Source organism: Rhipicephalus sanguineus, chromosome 11, assembly GCF_013339695.2.
Source record: "Rhipicephalus sanguineus isolate Rsan-2018 chromosome 11, BIME_Rsan_1.4, whole genome shotgun sequence".
Classification (NCBI taxonomy): domain Eukaryota; kingdom Metazoa; phylum Arthropoda; class Arachnida; order Ixodida; family Ixodidae; genus Rhipicephalus; species Rhipicephalus sanguineus.
Window position 1 is genome coordinate 68,699,132 of NC_051186.1, and position 21,499 is coordinate 68,720,630.

General features: G+C 47.4%; 1 protein-coding gene across 4 annotated transcripts in view; it reads right to left on the reverse strand.

Moving 5' to 3' along the window:
• Window positions 1–21,499, reverse strand: part of LOC119373998 (uncharacterized) — a 172,254-nt gene that overhangs the window by 12,924 nt on the left and 137,831 nt on the right. Inside the window, exons 8-20 of one of the 4 annotated variants that reach the window (XM_037644054.2) lie at window positions 20,755–20,880; window positions 19,532–19,941; window positions 17,425–17,692; window positions 16,583–16,834; window positions 15,279–15,394; window positions 14,700–14,934; window positions 13,263–13,511; window positions 11,903–12,166; window positions 10,383–10,664; window positions 8,857–9,099; window positions 6,547–6,798; window positions 2,955–3,269; window positions 1,065–1,266 (exon numbers count right to left, since the gene is read on the reverse strand). In XM_037644054.2, coding sequence (XP_037499982.1) covers window positions 1,065–1,266; window positions 2,955–3,269; window positions 6,547–6,798; window positions 8,857–9,099; window positions 10,383–10,664; window positions 11,903–12,166; window positions 13,263–13,511; window positions 14,700–14,934; window positions 15,279–15,394; window positions 16,583–16,834; window positions 17,425–17,692; window positions 19,532–19,941; window positions 20,755–20,880 — 3,214 coding nt within the window. The remainder of the gene's footprint in view (window positions 1–1,064; window positions 1,267–2,954; window positions 3,270–6,546; window positions 6,799–8,856; window positions 9,100–10,382; window positions 10,665–11,902; window positions 12,167–13,262; window positions 13,512–14,699; window positions 14,935–15,278; window positions 15,395–16,582; window positions 16,835–17,424; window positions 17,693–19,531; window positions 19,942–20,754; window positions 20,881–21,499) is intronic. The other 3 variants (XM_037644057.2, XM_037644056.2, XM_037644058.2) reach the window with 3 other exon arrangements.

Sequence of the window (21,499 nt, forward strand, 5' to 3'; positions counted from 1 at the left end):
CCCCCCCCTCCCCCACTTTCACCCCGGCCAACCTCCGAAAGCTTTCTGCACCTAACATGTTTTTGCACTTCCTCCGGGATCGGAGGGATCGACGTTGTCGCGTGATCAAGATTTTTTGCATCGCTCGTGTTAACGCCGATGACGCAGACGGTCCATTTTCGCTTTTGATGAGGCGTCTGAGGCTTTCGCTTTAATATTATTGTAAATCACCTTTAATGCTTCTAAACAGGCCAGTCACATACACCCTTCCTTCATTTCGGAGACAGCTCGTTGCCCTACCATAGTAAAGCGTCTAGCGCTGCAAATCGTCGTCATTTGTGTATAAGCAGAAATTGACTCAAATTCTGTCGCATGTTTCGATATCTCATCCGGGACCTTTCTGGGACGAAAGATTCTGGGGCCGGTCTAGATTCGAGTAAATACGGTATGTACTCCTACTATACAGGCGTCATATCAGACTAACGTCTGTGGTTCCAGTGTTTGCTCCGCTTTATAGCAGTCTAATAAACATTACATTTCTATTCCTATGATTAGGCAAGCTATATTGAAGCATCGACCCCGGAGGAATGCATTAACGAAAGTTACGTATGATATTCACATGACTGCAAAATAAAGTGCACTTAGTTTCGATAATACTCACGTATGTATGTACTCTAACGTCAGGGCTGACGTTACGTCGCACCATAAGTTACCCTCTAAACGCCAGTGTTGTCGACGTGCCTGGTAAGCCCACGATGCGCACACAGTTACTGCAATTACAAAAACGCGTCCATCCACCTCATAATGCTTGGCTCAAAGCCATATAATACAGCATAGAAGTACTCGCTGACTGCTTCGCATGAAACCGATTCCCACAACGCGTGGGATCTGCCGACTTTTTTTTTCTCCGCGTCTTGTATCCTTTTTGCTCTCATGTTTTGTTAAATACTTCATCTGAAGCAACAACCCTTTCATTAGCTGTGCTGACGCCTTAAGCTCACAATAAAACTGTTTCTCCGCCTTTTCTACTAACTGTCTTACATTGCCTGAAGGCATTTAGAAAGAGGAAGGCCCAGTTTGCTTACCTGTGAATCATGGGCGTGGTCTTCCAGGGCGCGTGGTCCTGTCCGTTCATCTTGTATCGAATCTGCAGTCCGTCCACGTACTTCTTCTCGCGGCTGTCCAGCGGCCGCCATGACACCTTGGCCGTGTGTGGATCGATGCTATTGACGGCCATCATCATGTCCAGCAGCAGCAGCGGAGGCACCGTAGTTGTCGTCGTAGGCTCTGCGTTGCGTAGCAAAGAAGGATGGTTTTTTCTCCATCATGGATACGTTATTAATGGAAGGGTTGGCGCCTTTTTTGCGCCGCTGCAGCTAAACTAAGCGAGAACTAAACGTTCACCGTAGTTGTCGCTGTAGGCTCCGTATTGCATAGCAAATCATTTTTCGTCATGCTTAAGTCAATAAATGAAAGGTTGGCGCCTTTCATGGTGCCGCGGCAGCTCCTTTATGCAACGCGAGCAAATCTAAAGACTTACCATTGTGTGTTTGAGTGCTGTGAGCCCTAGGTGAACTTATAGCCTTAAAGGAAACCTAAATTATTTTGAGAATTCGGTAAAACTTCGTTGTTAACAAGGATGGACAGTATTGTCGACGACGTTGTAATATTTTTTTTTTCCGTGGCTGTTACATCAGGAGCTTTATAATACACGACAAAAAAGTTATGCTCCACTCATGCGAGCGCGCCGAAAGCACGTAGGCGTGGAAGAACCAACCGGAACTACGTCATCTTTGGTTCCGTGGACGGAGCCTCGCTGCACTCCGACCGAAGGTTCCCGCTACTCACTGATCCGAATTGACTGCGAGAGCGCTGCTTATATACCGGAAACTCAAGTATGGAGACGCTGAAAGTTCTGCAGCTGGATTACAATATCTGTCAAACGACAAACAGCCGAGCGCAATGTGAACAAGCGTGTCTGGTATCTTTAACCGCGGCCTCCGTGATTAGCTGCGGCTGCGCGCCGTTGCCAGGGCTAATCGCCGAGGTCATGTTTCAACAGTGCTGCTATTGTAGACCCTGCATACCGCAGATGGCGTCACCACGTTCGCTCAGAGTCTCAAGACGCCCGGCTGCTGCTGCCGCCATTTTTTGCCATAAAATGCTACTGCAGTTCACTTTTGAAAACTCTCACATCGATATTCGAATTCAGCAGTTAACAAACTGTGATTACACACTGCAATGTCATAGCGCTTCAGCTTACGTTTCAGTAGAACTGGGCATTGCCTCAAGTTTAAAGGGACACTTAAGTGAGACAATAAATTAATTTAGACTGATAAATTATTGTCTCAAAACTCTGGTGTCGGTAAATTTACCACCAAAGGTTTATTAATAGGTGAGAAAATGATTGTCAAAAGTTTAACGTTTAAATTTCCCGCAGAAATCTCCAATGGTGACCTCACAGATTTCAATGTGCTTTCTCGTATTGCGGGCACATTGGCTCAACGAGATTTGCTGAAATTTGGTACGTTAAGTATCTGGCTCCCTCAGAGGACAATGTACTTCATTTTTACCGATTAGGAACTTCGCAGGCCTTTGTCCACGCCTTCAAAATTTATGACGTCACGGCGACTGGTGCCTGAGCTTCAAGGTGGCGTCGCCACCCGCATAATCTTTTTGCGCGTTTTCTCGTCTGCCAAGTGTCTTTTCACGGCAAGCGTGGTGATCTTGGAATTGTGAATGAGCAATTTTCAAACGCGAGAAACCGTTTTTCTTTAAACCGTCCCTTTAAGAAACGGTGGGCACGATATGGAACTTTATTAGTTCGGTACTTTTGCTAGCTTTGATCACGAATATAGGTCGTTAGCTAATTACGTGCGACATTAAAAAATAGGTCGACCTATATTCGAAAAAATACGGCACCATGAAGTCCAGGCTATACAGCAGGTAGGCAAATGTAAGCTGGACTAACGTACCAGGTGGCATGGTGAGCTTGAAGACCTGGCTCTCCGGTCCGGACTGGAGGGAGTCGATGATGATCTGGATCTGGAAGAAGTACGTGGTATCCGGACGCAAGCTGGACAGGTAGTACTCGATGTTCGCCGTGTCGAACAGCCTCTTGGGTCTGGCGAACTTCTGCGTGCTCCAGGTCTCCCGCGGCGTCAGAGGATCCGTGGTGAAGTGCAGCTCGGCGTGTCCCACCAGGCCGATGAGGATGTTGGCCAGGGTGAAGCGGACCCGAATCGTGGTCGAGTTCACGGCTACCACGCTCACGTTCTGGAGTTCCTTGCCTGGTGTGGGCATCGACGAATAGAGTGGTAAACGATAAGTCCTGAACCATCGTCGTACAGACTAAATCATTCCGCTGTCTTTTCATCCTGCACCTCTTCCACCTCACAGAGTATCATCCCTCATACAGCCCCTACTGTGGAGCGAAGCCCACAGTGTGTCACTGCAAATGGGAATGTCTGCAACCACCGTGATACACCCCCCACACTATTCCTTCACCCTCACATTCCTTCTCGGAGGCTGCATTGACCAGCTCAGATCTGCAGGAGCAGCGTCGGCTGATCCAGTGGGTACGTGTTGTGGCGCCAGCCAATGGAGCCCTGAACTAAGGGCTCCACACTAGGAGGAAGATCTATTATCCCTCTAACAATAAATGTTTTTTTCTTTCTCTGTTGAATAAATAATTATTCTAATAACACAAGCCTAGCACAAATAATCAAAATAACACAAGCCTTGCACAAATAATCATAATAACACAAGGTTTGCAGCACAAGATAATTTCCTGTTACCTTTTTGTGATAATAGCTACGAAAAAATGGCTTCCTCCTTTTGCGCACTTAAAATTTGGAACAGTCTACCGTATGTTGCTAAACGGTCACCTACACTGTACTCATTGAAATACCATCTAAAAATTATTTGCAGTCTGATTAGCATTAGATATTGTGTCTTTGCTAGTTTTTAGTTGTGTAATTTAGTCATGAATGTGTGTTAACCTTGTTCATTTGCTTTTTATGCGTGTCTTCACTCAGTTTCTCAAATTTTCTTGCTTATGTAACCTTAATTCCTGCTATCCGTTCCACTTTTTTCTATAACAACTGATGAAGCGTCCCGGTGCAGTCCCTGACTTTGGGACCCTTGTCTATATTTTATCTATTGCAATAAACTGAAATTAAACTGAAACTGAAACTAAAACAAAACGAAACAGCACGTTTCGAGCTATCGTTAAGTTAACTTAAAGGAAATGCTTAAGAGAAATATCATGTGAAGTTTCGTATCCTATAAAAATATTAGGGAGGAAGCCTGAACAGTTGGGCTGAAATAAGCAAATTGATTGATTGATTGATTGATTGATTGATTGATTGATTGATTGATTGATTGATTGATTGATTGATTGATTGATTGATTGATTGATTGATTGATTGATTGATTGATTGATTATGTGGTGGCTCCGACAGCCGAGACCGGCAGCGTTGCCTTTAGCCGCGGATCTATATCGTGTAGTGTTCTATTTCTTTAATAAATTAATAGATAAATAAATAAATCTATAAATAAATACATACATGTAACGATAATCAAGAATGCTCGAGACGCATTCTATCACTAATTTCCATGCTCATTTCCACATCGAAGAAAATTAGAACAACTTGTTCTTATTTTTCCAGCAACGGAGAGTACATTCGTAAAAAAAAAGTTTGAAGCGGTAGTTAAGCTGAAGGTTCATTAGTACGTAGTAACCAGTCGTGGGTTTTTTTTAACTGTCCAGAGCTGAAACGACGTCGTTACAGTGCGTCAGAAACGCAATTAGAGACTTCGTTTACCATGCTTAAATCAGCAAACTGAGGCGTCGGACTCAGTGTAGCATATATCACCAATCGGGCATCACATGTGTAACCTTTTAGTATACAAAGAAACAGCAAGTGAAAAAACGCAAATATAGAGGACAAGCGGCAGGTCTCCTTGGAGCTGCCTTTGGCGTAACACATTTCGCAACATCTGGTGGGGACCAGTTAACTGTTAGGCAAGCGTAACACAGCATGTTACACAGCATTCTAAGATAAACAGCGATTCATTCAAGCTCATTTTCCTGCTCGTCTTTCGAACAGAAATTGAAGCGGCCCAAACATGTGGGAATATTTTCAAAGCTATGATGTCGTACAACCAGCCAAGCTGTAGTGCAAATTACCGACGGAAAAATTCGCCTTCCTATTCATTTCTAGAATTTTCCATCGTATAAATATAACTACGGCATTTACTCAGTGTTATGAAGACCTTTTAACTCGGCGTAACTACCTCGGAGAACGCGTTTCACAACTATTGCCTATTTTTCGATGTTACTTTAGTATAGAAGGCACATCGTCCCATATCTCGTGCGTTCAGTCACGTGGCATGTGCTAATAACTACATCTAACAAGGTTACAACGGATGGACGACATATTCCTACAGATTATTGCAGCGGCCACGAACAACCATCCCTCAGCCTTGTGGCCTCTTATCTATTTTCGTCGACTTGTACAGCTTTGTGTCATCGCCTTACGCTAGACACTTCGGTATAATGGTTTCGCCGTCATGTGGCAGTTTTCGCATAGTACTTCATTGTATCTGTATTATTCTGCATACGTTCCCATCGCAGGATTGTTTTATTCATTCATTCATTCATTCATTCATTCATTCATTCATTCATTCATTCATTCATTCATTCATTCATTCATTCATTCATTCATGCATGCATTTCAGGATGTGTTTGTTTCTTCATTACAGCTGTCACTGTGGCTTGCTCGGCCTACTTAAGTTTGGTGTTGCTGCTTTGCTGCTGTGGTTTTCTTTATGTTATTCGAACCTAAGGCCTCATTCATACAGCCACCGAACGTTTTGTGACCGTCACCATCACGTCATCAGTTTAGCCCTCGGCTTCTATAAGCACGACACCTTACATGCCAAGCTACCACGCCGGATAATCGGATTATTAATAGAGAGCCTTTGTAGAAACAGTCTCTCTAAGCTCTAAGGCTCTCTAATTAACAACGTAATACCACAAATACTGTAAATATCTTAATACTACCTAGCTACGTGGGACTAGATCTCAGCAGCTCAAAGTCACAGTCACGTCACTACTACGTGGCAACACCCCCTGCGGTGGGCATCCGTTAACGGTGTCAGACCATACATACTGTAACCATCGTATTACCTGGCTACCTGAGACCAGATCTTAGCAACTCAACGTCGTAGTCATGTTATTACCATGTAGTAATCAACTGCAAGGGTGCGCACCCGCTAACAACGTCAGACCACATTGCCATCCTCATCATTATTACCTGGCTTCGTAGGACTAGGCCTTAGAAGTTCAACGTCGTAGCCACATCATTACCATGGGGTAATCAAGCATTGTGGTGTGCATTCCGTTCATACTTTCAGCCCACATATACTGTGGTCCTGGCTACGGAGGACTAGATCTTAGCAGCTCAACGTCATAGTCACGTCCATACCAAGTGGTAATATACAACTCCGGCGCACATCCGTTAACGGTGTCAGACCACACACACTGTAACCATCGTATATTACCTGGCTGCGTAGGACTACAGACAATGTAGGGGCAGACTCCGGGGTCGTTGGGCGTGACGACCACGGGCCGCGGGCACTGCGGGTTCGGCTTTTGGAACCGCTCGGGGATGGGCGGACACGAAGACGTGCACTCGGCCTCGGCGGCGCCAGTGGCGCGCAGCTTGCACGTGCACTGGCGGCGCACGGAGCCCTTGACCACCTCCCACTCCTCGTGCAGCTTGTAGCGCTCGCCGTGGAACAGGCAGTGCACCGCTACGCACGAGCACGCGAGGAGGAGGGCGCCGCGAAGCGCCGCGAGAGGGCGCGGTTTAGAATACACACACCCGGGGTTTAGGCTGACACAAACAAGCTGGGGTTCGTTACAGGTGGTTGAATACGCGAGTTGGGTTTCGTTTTTCACGTCGATCGAATTGGTAGCAAGATTGACTTTTGAAGAAAAATATCTGTGATACGCTTTCTTACGGAGGAGGTGAATATCTTCACCCTCGTTGCGAACAATTAGTGAGGATCCACTGAATCGGTAAGTATTCACCGAATGTTTAGCAGGGCGACGACAGCCCTCCTGGAGTAGAAGCGGCTCTTTTCCTTGAGCCCTATGGCACCCCTGCAGCGATTGATTGTACGTCCTCCATTAATGTTGTAATGATATGATTGGCTGATTATATATTATTGACTAGAATAGGCAAATTTGATTGATTGATTGATTGATTGATTGATTGATTGATTGATTGATTGATTGATTGATTGATTGATTGATTGATTGATTCATTGATTGATTGATTGATTGATTCTGTGTATTTACTAGCCCATCACTCGGTTCATCGACCAACCATCATCCATCAACCGACAGATCAGGTAAGCTTGACTACGTGCCGATTTGACAATGTTCCGCAGCTTTACAAGGACATGGACTATTGTACATAGTTTGGACGTGCCAGACTGGTACAAGAGAGCACGGCTACGTCGCTTACATTTACCTCGCGCTTCAACCGCCTGCAACGAGTTTAGTGCACTATTTAGACTTTTCAAAGCTGCTTGCCGCTTAATTACTGTAACGAGTAGCTCATTTTTCCGCAACAGGTGAACTTTCGGCTACTTGTGTTAAATGCCCTTCTGTAGGAGCGACGAGGGTTCAGTTACAGAGCATACATTCCAGGCATTCACCATACTGCACATCTAGAATGCTCAGTTATATGAGAATGATAGCGTTTTCCGAGAAAGTTTTGGGAAGTTTGGCATCATGCCAGTTACACTAATTTTTCTTCTGATTTTGAAAGATTTTGTAAACGTTATGACGTGCCAATATTGCTTCATTCAGCTAGCCATTCATTCGTATTTTGAGGAATGCTTCACTCTCCAGTAAACGTTACTTCTAGCAGCATGCTGTACTGTAAAAGAACAAGCAGCTTTCAAAAGCAAGCTTACAACCTCGCTTAGTTGCTATAGAAGCCGCTTCGCGTATAGTTTAGGCATGCACATTCGCAAGACGTGTCGTATATTTAGGCGCAATATTTTCTATGTTTTCGCTTCATGCAGACATCCGGTTTAGCATGCACATTCAAAGTAAACAAGTCGTGTTATTTTCACACAGCGGTTTAGGCATACTACAGCGACGCGTAGCGTAATAAACGCTCAGCGCGTTTTGAACATGCATTATTTGTTCTTGCGTGTAGCGAATGAATCCATGATCATGCATAGTTCCATAATCGGCCGCTTGGGGGCTGTTCCCGTCACGCGTAGCTAGAGTTGCCGTACATGCTAGTTTTAGGTAGCAGAGTTGCTCTGTCTTTCAAACGCCGTTAGCAACCATGCGTTGCTCAGAAGCTGACGCTCAGGCCAATTTTTGTATTTCCCGACGCCTCCGCTGCAGCGAACTGGATTGACACTAGTCATCGACAGTTAAGTTAATCACCCGTCTTCGACACGCCAAATATGTCGATCGGCGAGACGGTAGGCATGTCGCCTGCAAAAACGGAGGGCGGCTTCGCCGCATAGTTGTGGCTGCTAGCCAGACCTACGCACAACTCTGCTACCTAAAGTTAGCATATACAGTAACTGTACGCGTAACTACGAAGTAGCCACGTTGGGGCTCGTTAAAATCGTTGAGACAACAGTACTCTAAATCAGTTCGGCGGAATGCCGCGGAAGGGGTAAGAAAGGGAAATCGACAGCCACCCGCTTGTAGCACGAAGCCACAATCCGTATGGATTTCCTTGTGGCTTCGTGCTACAAAAGGGTCGCTGTCAAATTTCCTTTTGAAGACCGGTGCCGTATTACGCTACACGTGACGAGGGACACTGCACGACTCACCGGGCTTCTCTGGTTCTCGGCACATCCAGTGGGTGCAGCACTCGTCCCCTGGAAGGTGACCACGGTACGCCTGAGCCGGGTGGCACGGCAGCGTCGGGGGCGGAGAGCTGTTCAGGGGCGGGCAGCGGTTCTCGCACGAAACGTTGCCGTTGACGCAGACGCAGCGCTTGCCGCAGTCGAGCATCTCCTGCGGAATCTGCTGGAAGTTGCGGAACTTGACGTCGTGGAACAGGCACGAGCCATCTGAAGATGTAAGGTGATAACGGCACAAAGAAGAAAGTCAGTGGCGAATTCAGAGGTTAATACTGGCTAAGTGGTTAGTTGCCTTTAATTACAGCTATACTCGGCTACAACTTAGGAATAAATGTAAAATCCGCCCACAGCTGTTGCTGCACCACGCAGGAAAAATTTGCATAGATACACCATCCAATTGCATTTGATCATTTCGATGACGTCAAGCGCCTTTCACGTAGTTCAGGTAGGGCACTTTTTCATGGACACACGTTCGTGTCACTGCTTTTCGCTGGTAAAGCTTGAACTGCCTGGCAAGATTGCCACAGATTTCGACATCACTGCTCCGGGAAACGTATTATTTTAAGCAGGGACGACAAACTTGTTATTAATATGCGTAGCATTTACATTAGCAGCGAGAAAGTACTTAAGTTGCTTAAAGAACGGAAACTACCTAGCACGACTCCCTCGCACAAATGAATGGCAGGCGCGCCGCAGTTCTGGGGGCCGAGCTATTATTAGTAGGTTGTAACCGACTATATGTACCTTCATTTGCCTTTAATAGCTAAGACCACTGAAGTCAACATATGCCAACAGCGTAAGATACGCCAACGAAATAAACTTGGCAGTGACGAGACTTGCAATGAGTTTACTTCAAAACAAGTTCATTCCAGCTCAGTAAGCTCAAAGGCCTGCGTCTCGTCGCGAGCGCATACGCTAGGCAAAGCGCAAGGTTCATCCCACAGAGTGACAGGCAATAATGGCATCCATACAGACCAGTGCACCAGTATGGTGCGGTGGGGCTGGGGTGTGCCCTTGCGGGCAAGCAGTGTATCCATTTGAGGTTGCGGCTAGTATCATCTCCAACGTATCTGCTTTGCCCGTAGCCATTTCAAGCTTACATCTCATCTCGATTACGGAAGAGCCAGTCAATTCTTATTCACGCGAGAGCCAAAAATACGAGGTGGACGCACAGCTCACGCTGTGCGCACACTTCGGGGGAAGGGGGGGGGTGGGGTGAGGGGGCGGGCTTTAAGATGCGTCTCTTTCTGCCGGCCACCCTTGCATCGTACATGGAATGTGCTTGGCACTCTGGCCAGCTCTGACCAGGCTCTGGCTCTGACCATCGGCGCGCTCGGGAGCAACACCGCCGCGCGTCGCGATTTTCCCGCTCCGGTCGCCAGTCACTCGCGCTTATCTTTTTCGCTGAAACTAACTCGAATGCTTAGCCCTAAATAGACGTGTTTCGTCATGTAAGTACGCGTATTCACCGATAGAGCAGTAATAAGCCGCACCTTTTTTGCACTTAGACGGCGGGCAGCAATTTGGTGGGGATGGCTGGAACGTCGGGTCGATGTCCCACTCGAGGCACTCGCTGAAATGCTGGTTGAAGTGGTGCGGACACTCAATGATGGCGCAGTTGACGCGCAAGTTGGCGCCGCAGTGGCAAACCTCGAGGCACCCGTTGTAGAACTCTTCGTTGACGCTGTACAGGCGTCCGTTGTACTTGCACATGGCCGGACCGGGCTGCTGGGGAGTGGCCACGGCCGTGCTAGGAGGTGGAGCCGGCACAGACGCTGCAACAAAGAGTTATAAGGGAGCTTGGTTTGTCCGTAAAGTACTCAACGTTTGCGGATGCCGCGTTAGGGCCTGTATTCTCAACCTGCCCTGCAGCACCGCATGGCGCTGGTGGTCCTCGGCCCTGTGCGGCGTGGCAGGGCGGCTTGAAGTTAAATAGGCCTCTACCGAAGCCGTTCGCGACAGTAGCAGAGCTTGCAGCGACACCTCACGGCGCGTTGTCCAACTAGGATACAATTTAATTCTTTTCTTCAAGTCACGTCAGTGTTCTCATCCAAACAAAATAACGAAAGTAGTGTGAGCAAACCATTACCTCACTGTCAACGCTTTGCACCAACAGTTAAGTAAAACGTGTAAGTCACTGCAATATGATCTTTGCGTGCCACTCGACACGCTCTACACCATCAGGTGTCGCTACCAGCGTTGCCACTCACCTACACTACTCCGGTAACCCGCAAACGGTAAGAAGTGTACGGACAAACTAAGGTTCCTTATTATGCAGCGCAACTGTGTGACGAGTTGCTGATGTTCATCAGTCACCTACCAATGAACATGTATGAGAGAGGGAGAGAGAAAGATGAATGGCGGAAGGGTTATAACCATGGTTAGGCTTACGGTTGGTTACTGTAAACTTCGGTTTGGGATAAAGGCACGAAAGATGACGATGAATTGGCATAGGTAACATACAAAGGAGTGCAACACTTTAGTGTTCCTTTTGGTCACCATCATTTTTAACCACCACCTTACAGCCCCATTGCGAGCCGCCGACGACATATGCATAGGCGTGCGAACAGGGTGGAGGGCAAGGTGAGCCTCCCCCCGCCCCCTAATCAACTAAGGCAAGGCGCCAACTCTGCCCCATACTTTTGCCGAGTCGGAGCTGTGCAGTTATTTTCATTTTTTGCCATTTCCAGGGTTACGGCCACGCATGTAATTGGTGATAATGGCGGCCGCAGACCCTTGACATTGCATTCCAAGAACTGTCTACTTCCCATATTTACGCCTGGAAAGCTGGACACCGAAGGCAGGCCATAGTGCAAAGCATGACATTACTTCATTTACATTGTTGCAATATTTTCGAAGCTTGTTTTCTTTGGGACTCGACCGGGGGGGGGGGGGGCTGCTGCGATGTGGCATCTCCCCCGCCACCCTAATGGAGAACCCTACGCACGCCTATGGACATATGTTTCCCAACCACGTGGCCCTGCAGTTTTCGTGCCAGGCTTTTAACCCTTACCGCCGCGCGGACCGGTGCACATGACGTAAGGGCAGAGGCACGGGTCCTCTGGCGTCACGACGACTGGTTGCGGACAGTCCTTCTCGGCAGACTGGACGGTCACAGAGAGCGGAGGACAGCCTCCGACGCACTCGGCGAGAGCCGAGCCGTTGGCCAGCAGCACGCACGTGCAGACGCGTCGCAGACAACCCTGACCCGTCTCCCACTCGTCGCCCAGACGGTGCGGCTTGCCGGACTCGTCCAGACACACGTCCTGCTGCGGGTCTGCGCAGGGGACACGCGGTGGCCAACGTTAAGTGCAGCTCGCCTATTTCTTACCAGACTGAACATTACATTTGTTTCTTTTGAATTGTACCATATTTCTGCATCGTTTTATAACGTGCTACCAAGTTGGGTGGGCGGTGAGGAGATGGTGTACGAAAGAGACTTCGAAACAAACTCTGTGTGGTCAGAGGACTTAATCTCGAAGTGGCCATGCCCTTCTGCCTCGCGTTAGAACTACATCCACCTACAGGCAGGCTGGGTCACCTTAAACTCAAAGAGCGGGAAGCGCAATGACGCGCTTTCCCATTCTTTGCGTTTGTAGGTAAGTGATGATATGCGACAACCCCCACTTTAAAGTACCTCTAATCTATATCCGCGGAATATTTCGAGTACCATACCATTGGCTCATATACCACGTGATTCCACACGATACATGTGATGAATCACGTGACTCAGCGGCTCTAACCCTCGAAATGAGTAACTGTGCTGCGACGCCCTAATTAACGGCCCTACCCCCTGCTCCTAAGCACTGAGGTTCTCAATCACATGATCTAATTGGTGATACGCATCAATCCATTTACAAGCGATGACTGGAACCATGGTCTGTTGGAAACATGGCGTATCTATCTATCTATCTATCTATCTATCTATCTATCTATCTATCTATCTATCTATCTATCTATCTATCTATCTATCTATCTATCTATCTATCTATCTATCTATCTATCTATCTATCTATCTATCTATCTATCTATCTATCTATCTATCCGTCAATCTATCCATCCATCTATCAATATACTCATCTATCCGTCTACCCATGTATCCATCTACCCATGTATCAATCTACCCATCTATCCATCTATGTAGCGGTCGCTCTGTATCTTTCTCTCACTCTTTATGTTTCACTCTTTCTTCTATCCATCTCTGCAGCGACCTCTCTTGCTAGAGCAGCTCTCTGTCGCTTTCTATCTACTTAATTATCTGTCTTTCTGTCTGTATATCGATCCATCCATTCGTATCTCTCTCTCACTCTCTCTCTCTCTCACTTTACCTCGCTATCTGCCTATATCTTATGGAGAGCATCTCGCCCCCTCACCGTTGGGCTTTCTGGGCACGGGTGGCTTCCCGTCGCAGTACGGTATCATGCAGCAGGCGTCGTCGGGCGCCGGCGCCCACTGGCAGTCCTCGTAGCCCACTGTGTCCACGTACACCTCGCACCTGTCCTGGCACTCGATCAGTCCCTCGGCGTGGCACACGCACTTGTGGTCGCATCCGTCGTAGAACACCTGGCCGGACTCGTACGTACGGTTACGGTGCACGCAACCGTTGAAAGCAGCTCTCACCGCTGATCGTTGGGGAATGAATTAAGAACATACGTGCATTAGCAAACTTAGCTCTAAATCCCTCTACACGTTCAACAAGACACGCGTGTTCGCTGGCACACTCCACGGCCGCTTACACAAATACTACAGTACTGCCTACCCAATGTATATGGACAGAGACTCGTGGAGACCACGGTGCAATAGTATGGAACGCACTCCCTCAAAGTATAAAGACTAGCCAAAAATTTGTACATTGCTTTAAAAACTTCCTCATAAATGTTGCCAAGGTGTTTCTATTTGTGTCCCCTGTTGTCATAATATAGTATTTCGTTTATCCTATATTTTCCTTGTAGAAATGTTTCAATAACGCGTATTTAAGTTGTCTCGTACAATAAGTACGCTGTTTATGTCTATTTTGTTATTGGACCCCAAACTAGCCGCCAAGGCTATGGGTCCAAGCAGTGTTGTGTATTGTATGCATGCGATGAATCAAATAAATAAATATAAACAATCGAACAGATGACAGTTTACGTGTAATGCCTAACAATTCAATTTTAGATATGGTGTAGTTGAATCGTTCGTTTTGTGGTGTAAATAAGGCATATCATGACTGCTTTTTTATGTTTGGGGATTTCGCATTGCAACTTCATATTTTGCCTACGACCAAAACTCTTTCTGTACCACATGTTGCTACCTTTGTGGCAAGGGAGTGGCGAATCTAGTCAAGCCCCAGATATTGCAGCTTTCACCCTGCTATCCTCCCCGCAAATGGTATATTTCTGCTTTGTTACAAGTGTACCGGTATGGTGAACATAAACCAAATCTCAAATGGAAAAAGCTCGAGATAGAGGTCGATGTGTTTGAACATCAAAAGGCAGAGATATATGTGCTTTCAGCGAGATGAAAGATCCGGATAAGAATCATAAGTGGGGCGATGATTGTGGTACAGGATCACGTATGCGGTACAAGACAGGAGAGTAGCCAGAAATTTTTTCGAGGGGGGGGATCACATAAAAAATTGAAAATTTTGGGGGGGAAATCGAACCCCCGCACTGTCCCTGGCTGCGCCAGCGGTACAAGGCATTGCTGCCATGTCCCGTAGTGCACATGGTTTAGATCAGCGCATCACCGAAGCGTATATAATAGCTAACCGAAGCTACCCGAAGCGTGGTGCGGTTGTAGTCGCCGAAGCGTGCAAGCACGACCCGTACCTGGAGCGAAGGTCTTGACCTTGACCGTGTTGCTCGACGTGGCGAAGTGTTCGGGGTCGCCGTCCTCGCCCGGAGGTTTGACCAGGCGTATGTAGTACTCGGTCTCCGACTGCAGGCCTCCCAGCCGGATCTCGAAGGACGAAGTGGTGGGCACGGGTCGCATGTCGCTCAGCTTGTACTTGTGCTTCATCCACTGGACGGGGCTGCCGTCTTTCGTCACCACGGCGTACCAGATCTGGGCAATCAGATCGCGAAATCAAAAGATTAGCGGACAACCCCATCACCGGAATGAGATTGTATGAAGACAGCGATGGCCTTACAGTAGCTTACATCCAACATTAACATTCATTTAGCCATCTTGAGTCAGTATTAGTCCTCACTAGCCAACATCTTTGTTTGAAACATTATTGATTTCCAATATTCCATCATTCGGGATGGAATGTTGGGCTAACAGGCGAAGTCAATATGAATGCGTGGAAGGAAAACGCGAGTTTTCTATTCAAACCAAGACACAAAGTATATAGGTGAAAGCCGGATGCACGACACTAGAGTCTTATCTTACAGCAATGTCAGGCCTACCTGAATCATGGTGTCACCAGCCATGTGCGTCGTCTTGTTGTCGTGAAGCATGGTCCACCGGATCTTTACAACTGTAGCATTTTCAGGTTCGGCCACCTCGATAAGCAACTTTAGTCCTGAAACAGATAAAAACGAGGCTAATTTTACTTTCCCGCCCGATAATAATTTATAAAATTCTGAATTAACTTTGAACATCTCATCGTCTCATTAGTCATAGCAAAGACAAACGCAAAAGCGCTCGCTGATCTTGTTCTTTGGGAGAAAATTATTACAGCTAATCCAGAAACAGCGCGAAGGACAAGAACAACAGAGGGCGTGTCTGTAGCCTCTCTGGATTAACTGTGGCTAGCCAACAAGTCAAACCAGACCGAACGGGTCTCGAAACGTAGGGTCAGTCTTTTAAAACTAAAAACTGAAGAGAAAACGTGGCTGGAGAGTTGTTTTATTCTTATCATTTCCCCCAGCCAGACAGATTTCTGTCGAATATGTTTACCTTTAAACCTACCCTTATAAAGCTCACAAACCCACCCCCTCGAGCATAATTCAATGTCACATATTTAGCTTTGGGATTCTGCCACAATAAAGTTTTGAGATACAGGCGCAAAAGCGGATTACTGGATATCTCACCCTACAGAGTTGTGCGTTTTGTATGCAAGAACATATATGCGCGTACCAACAGCAACAGTACTTTATTGAATATCGATTCAATTCTGTTCTATTATATACGTTTTTAATAACTCGAGATGGTTATTCCTGAAATCGCGTTATTTTGTAAGCAGTATATGAAAGCAGAATTATTAGTAATTATCTTCCAAGATGGTACAAGAAGATTTCCATCACATTTTGAGAGTTGTGGTCGAACGATGCGAGGACCACAAACGTCTCTGACGACCCGTGGACGTCCAGCGTGGCTTTCTCGTTTCGCTCTTGCGTTGGTTCTCGTCATCCCTTAGGTTGTCATAAAAAAATACCTTTACGTTAGCTCAGCAGCTCTATAGTACTTCGGAACATGACGTCACGAGCGTTCGCTGTCCTGAAACACCGCCATACTCTGACCATAGTCTTCAGTGAAAAGGACTCTGTTGCACTATGTTTCGAGTGCTACTCAGTGAACACCATGGCCAAAATTAACCAGTAGCCTTTCACAAACGCACACCTGTTGCTTTTAATCTTGAACGTTGTACGTCATCCACTAAAAAATTTGTCCTGTTTTACTAACTTGAACACTCTCGCGTAGCCTGCACTCTATTGAGAACACCCAGCAAGTTATCGTTCGAGCAATTCAGATAAAGAGTCGTGCGCACCTTCAACGCTAGATTGCGCCTGCGTGTCTCCGGGCGGGTTGCAGACGAGCACGCGACAGCAGGCGTCGTTGGGGTCGGCGACTTCCTTGCAGGTGTCGCCACCGCTGGAGCTGATGACGTTGCATCGGGGCAGGCAGGTCAGGTGACCCTTGCCGCTGCACGTGCAGCGCGCTTCGCAGCCGTCGAAGAAGGTCTCGCCACCCTGGTACACCTTGCCACGGAACTCGCACCCGTCGAAACGATGAAGCTTGCCTGGGCACAACAATGTCAGAACGAGACCTCGCGTTAACATCCTGCAACGTCAGGAAATACCTGTATAGAAAACTGTGACAGTTTTACTTGCTAGCTAAGGAATATGGTGGCATCTCAGAGATACGGCAGCTGCTTTTAAGAAATGGCACGTTGAACAAGCAAGGCCTGCACTAATGTAAGGCCTGTACTGCGTTCACTATTGCTGCAGACTGTCACTGCGCAATATCATTTGAGTATCATAACGAACACGCGTTCCGACTATACAGCTGCTTGCGCAGGCCTGCTGAGCTTAGAAAGTGGAAGAGTGACTTGGTCGTCATCTGCTTCGATGACTTTTGAGGTCTGCATTTCTAAATGTGTTTTCTAAGACGTTGGTCTTTAGCCAAAGCGAGCTAGCGAAATTCCGATCAAGCGCTCACTTCTATACGTTATAGAGAAGACAGCCACAAAGACTATGCCAAAGAGCCTCCTCCTGTTCACAGTCATCACACAGGACTTTGTCGGCCACTCCTATACGGTAGTCATACACTACTTCGTAAAGAAAGCCACTCCTAGCCATAGCCAACAGAGCAAGCCGTTTGTGCACTCACCGGGATAACCGCCTTGGCGAGATGCGTTGGACGTCCCGTCGCTTCCGATGCTGTTGCCCGCGGCGGTGACGTTGGCCGTTCCCAGCGGGTTCTCGGTGAAGTTGGCATCGCCGGGCTCGAGCACGTTGACGATGGTGGTGAGTCCCGTGTCGACGAGCATCTTCTCCGTGACCGTCTCCTGCTCGTAGACGATCGTGGTCGCCGTCGAATCATCGTCAGCGGTGGCAGTGGTGTTTGAGGCCACGGGAGGCCACGCGGCAGTGGTCACCTTCAAACGTGCACGGCGCAAGCCGTCGCCGACATGCATCACTCACATGCATTTCCATTTCACCTTCGCGTGGCACTTTTGCGATCGAAATTCGGGACTATGTCTAAGCATAAGTCAATTTCAAGCTTAGGCACTGATTGGTACTGCCGTTGTGCAACGTGGTGTGGATTTATTTGGTCCCTTCTACACCGAAGCCGTACAGTTACAAAGTTACAAAGACTCGATCTCGGCCTGCGAGTCTTTTCGATGCAGTCGTTCGGATAACTCTTCCATTTACATTAAGGTTTCACAGCTGTGACTATAGAACTGTTCATATGAAACCATTACGAAATTTTGCCTAAGTTTGCTGATTCATGGTCAACTTCTCTGAGAAAATGATTGACAAAAGATCACGGAGCAAGAGGCACATCTGTCTGTGTCTCTTCTTAAGATGATGATTTTAGCAAATGTCCATTCACCACTAAATTCAACATCACTATTTGAAGATTTGTTTTGTGTAGATAATACACTGCCTGTGACTGTTGTGAAATTTTCACGAGGTCTGCACTCTGCCCGATGGTGAAATGGAAAGAGATATATCTTCGCTGTTGCAACATAAAATGGCGGCTATTTAAAGGAAGCATTGCATTTCTTATATTTACCGATAGTTGCATGCGATAGTCATGAATGAAATTCTGTAAGTAATTGCATAAACTATTGGCCTGTGAAGGCTCAGTCTATTCTATTAAACAGCAACACAGAACATTAACGAGAAACGTTAACTGAGTGAAGGCAAACTGGCAATGCAGGCTTTCGCGAAACATGTACGACGCAACATCACTGGGGTTCTAGCTGTCTGTATTTGGCAATATTAGTGAAGACAAGTCATTAAGCTTTGTGCATGTTACCGATATATCAAGCAACGTATTCACGTCCCCAAATCTAATGACTCAGAAGTGAATAAGAAGATAAATGACATGTACAGTGCCGTCCACTCTTAGGGTGAACACGGCTCAGCGTGGCCGCGCTCTGCGGAGCGCCAGTGCATCCAGCCAACGCCGGTGCTGGCACGCCCGTGATCGCTTCCCTGTAGTACAGCAAGAGGAGCACGTTCCCAAGCGTCTGCGCCGTTTCGTTTCGATGCGCAGAGCGCGGCCATGCTGATCCGTGTTCACCCTAAGAGTGGACGACACTGTACATACTACAAGACAACCGTCTCCGCATGTGCCTCGATGATACGAACTTCAACGCGTTAGATGATTTAATAAAACTTCGGCTCGGTCTAGTTGGTACATAACTTTCAATGTGAGAACTTCAGCACAAACCAGGACGGACCACAAAGAAGAGTGCTTGTCTCATCTCTTCTTTGTGATCCGTCCTCGTTTGCGCTGAAGCTTTTGCCTTGATAGATAATTTAATGTTTCTTGGCACACGGCTTCGGGCTCGCAGTAAGCGGTCCTTCGTCGTACAGATTACAAATGACCCCACGAGTACTAATGTTTCAACATTTTCAACCCATGACTATTGTAGTAAAAAAAAAAACGCAGTGCTTCTGCAATCGCAGAAGACTGTAGGATTGGGCGTGTTGGTACAACATGATTAAGAGTGCATATAAGCGCAAATGACCAGAGGGGACGGAATAGAGGACACAGAGCGCACTTCTTATCCTTTGCGCTGATATGCACTCCTAATCTACAATCGTGCAGCGCTGGATGAAGGGTATTACAGGTCGATGAGCTGCTAACTAGGGGAACACATAGTCCCGACAAAAAACTAAGCCGAAACACCAATTTTAGCATTGCGCAACCCACTATAGCCCTGCCGTACGTGCGAAGCACAGTAAATAAGGACTGTCCCTACCTCGACGTCGTTCTTAGCGTAGGTAGTCTCGTTTCCGGCAGCTTCCGAACCGTGTACGACGGGTGCCGTGACGTTCTGGATGGCCACGGTTCCGTTGGGCGAGGCCTCGCAGGCCAGGATCTTGCAGCACGGGTCGTGCGGGTCGGTGAGGATCTCGCATCCGGGGTCCAGGTTGCCCGTGGGCGGCTCCTCCAGCGTGAATAGGCACCGCTGTTGGCACTCCACTTCGGTCTGGTCGGTGCAGTGGCACTTGAGCCCGCAGCCGTCGTAGAAGTACTCGTTCACGGGGTACGTCCGGTTCTTGTAGACGCACGTCTCCGGTAGCGGCGGCGGCGACGGCGTCGACGACTGGTCGTTGTTGCCGTCAGGTTTGGACGATGAACTCTCGCTGGGAACTACAGCGTTACCTCCTGCGATATCGATAAGAAAAGGAGAAGGAAATTTTATTCAAGAGTGTCCAAGACGATCACGAGATCATCTCTTTAAGGCAGGTGCTAACTGCTTAAAGCGATATCTGGACGATTTTTCGCAAAGCATTCCGATGGCTGCCCCGTGGGTTCTGATTCAAGTCGGCCATTAGTTGCCTTTCTCACGCTCCGTAATGAATTAAAGAGGATAGCGTAGCTGTTGCTATGGTTACGCATAATTTTATGATCAGTTCCAGCCTCAAACAAGTACCAACGTTAGCATCAATCAAAGACTGTGCGTGTAACAAAGATCACTATCGGTTAACTTCAAAATAAAAGAGCTGTGTTCATCGTTCCACTTTCAAAGACGGCTCTTAAAATCATGGGTACCAGACACGATGTGAAGATAGTGTCATAGTGAAAACTGTCGAAATCGACAATGCAGGACAACGTCTCCGATATCTCAGAAAGAAAAATTCCGTGATACGTCAATACTATTCGGGGGAAAAGAATGCAGAGTAGCTAGACGAGCGATATTGTCGTTCAACCTTTCCCAGGAGCAGTAAAACCAAACGCTATTGAGTGCGTCTTGAAACAATGCAGTGGTGCACTCCTCCGATTAGGCAAACAAAATCTCTCATAAATCATCCACATGCCAAAAAAGCGTCCCGTATGAAGCGAGGTAGCTCTCGTATCATGCAATGCGCAACAATGGGGTGAGAGCAAGGGCCTCCGAGATCGGGCGGGTCCACAATCTCGGAGGTCATGCTCGTGATAGGGAGGGGGGCGGAGGGTTAGTCGCGATCGCAGACCGACCTTGAGTGCATCCCGTGGTAGCGTTGTTAGGATCGCCGCTGTAGCCGCTCGCACACTGGCATACGGGCGAAGCGTTCTCCAGCATGCAGAGCGCGTTGGGTCCGCAGAACACGTTGTCGCAAGGGTCTGCGTCACACCACACATAAAGACGTGTGTCACGCCACCCGGGCGACACATACAGCGGAGGACATTCCATAGGTCTACGCTTACATGCTACATGCTGCACGTGGCTGACACAAGCACTCGTAAATCGTTATATGACAGATGAGAGGAGTCGCGACCTTATAGACCTCACGTCATGTATCCGGGCTCGTGCTCGACGCGTTGTCTATAACACGCACCGTATCTTCAATGCGTTTGGTTTGCACACGATTGCGTTCTTCTGCACTATATCATTGTATAGATTATTATATAATTGTACATCATCAAGGCTTTATTGTCTTCTAATTGTTTTCTGTTGAGATGGAATTGACTATCCAGTACTACCTCCCGTGAGGTAAACAGAGACGAAAGACAAGAAGTGCTCAAGAAGAAGACAAGAAGTTCCTCTGTATGCGAACGCTGCACAACTTTCAATATGAATGCACACCAGCCAGCTCATTTTCCTATCCTAAATCAAAAAGACGACTGGATTTAATGAGTACAACACTTAAAAGCAACGATCAATCTCTGTATTACCATCGAATGCGTCTTAAAAACTGCGTTGTAACCGCATAGGAAGCATTTAGAACGCCTAGTTTGGCCA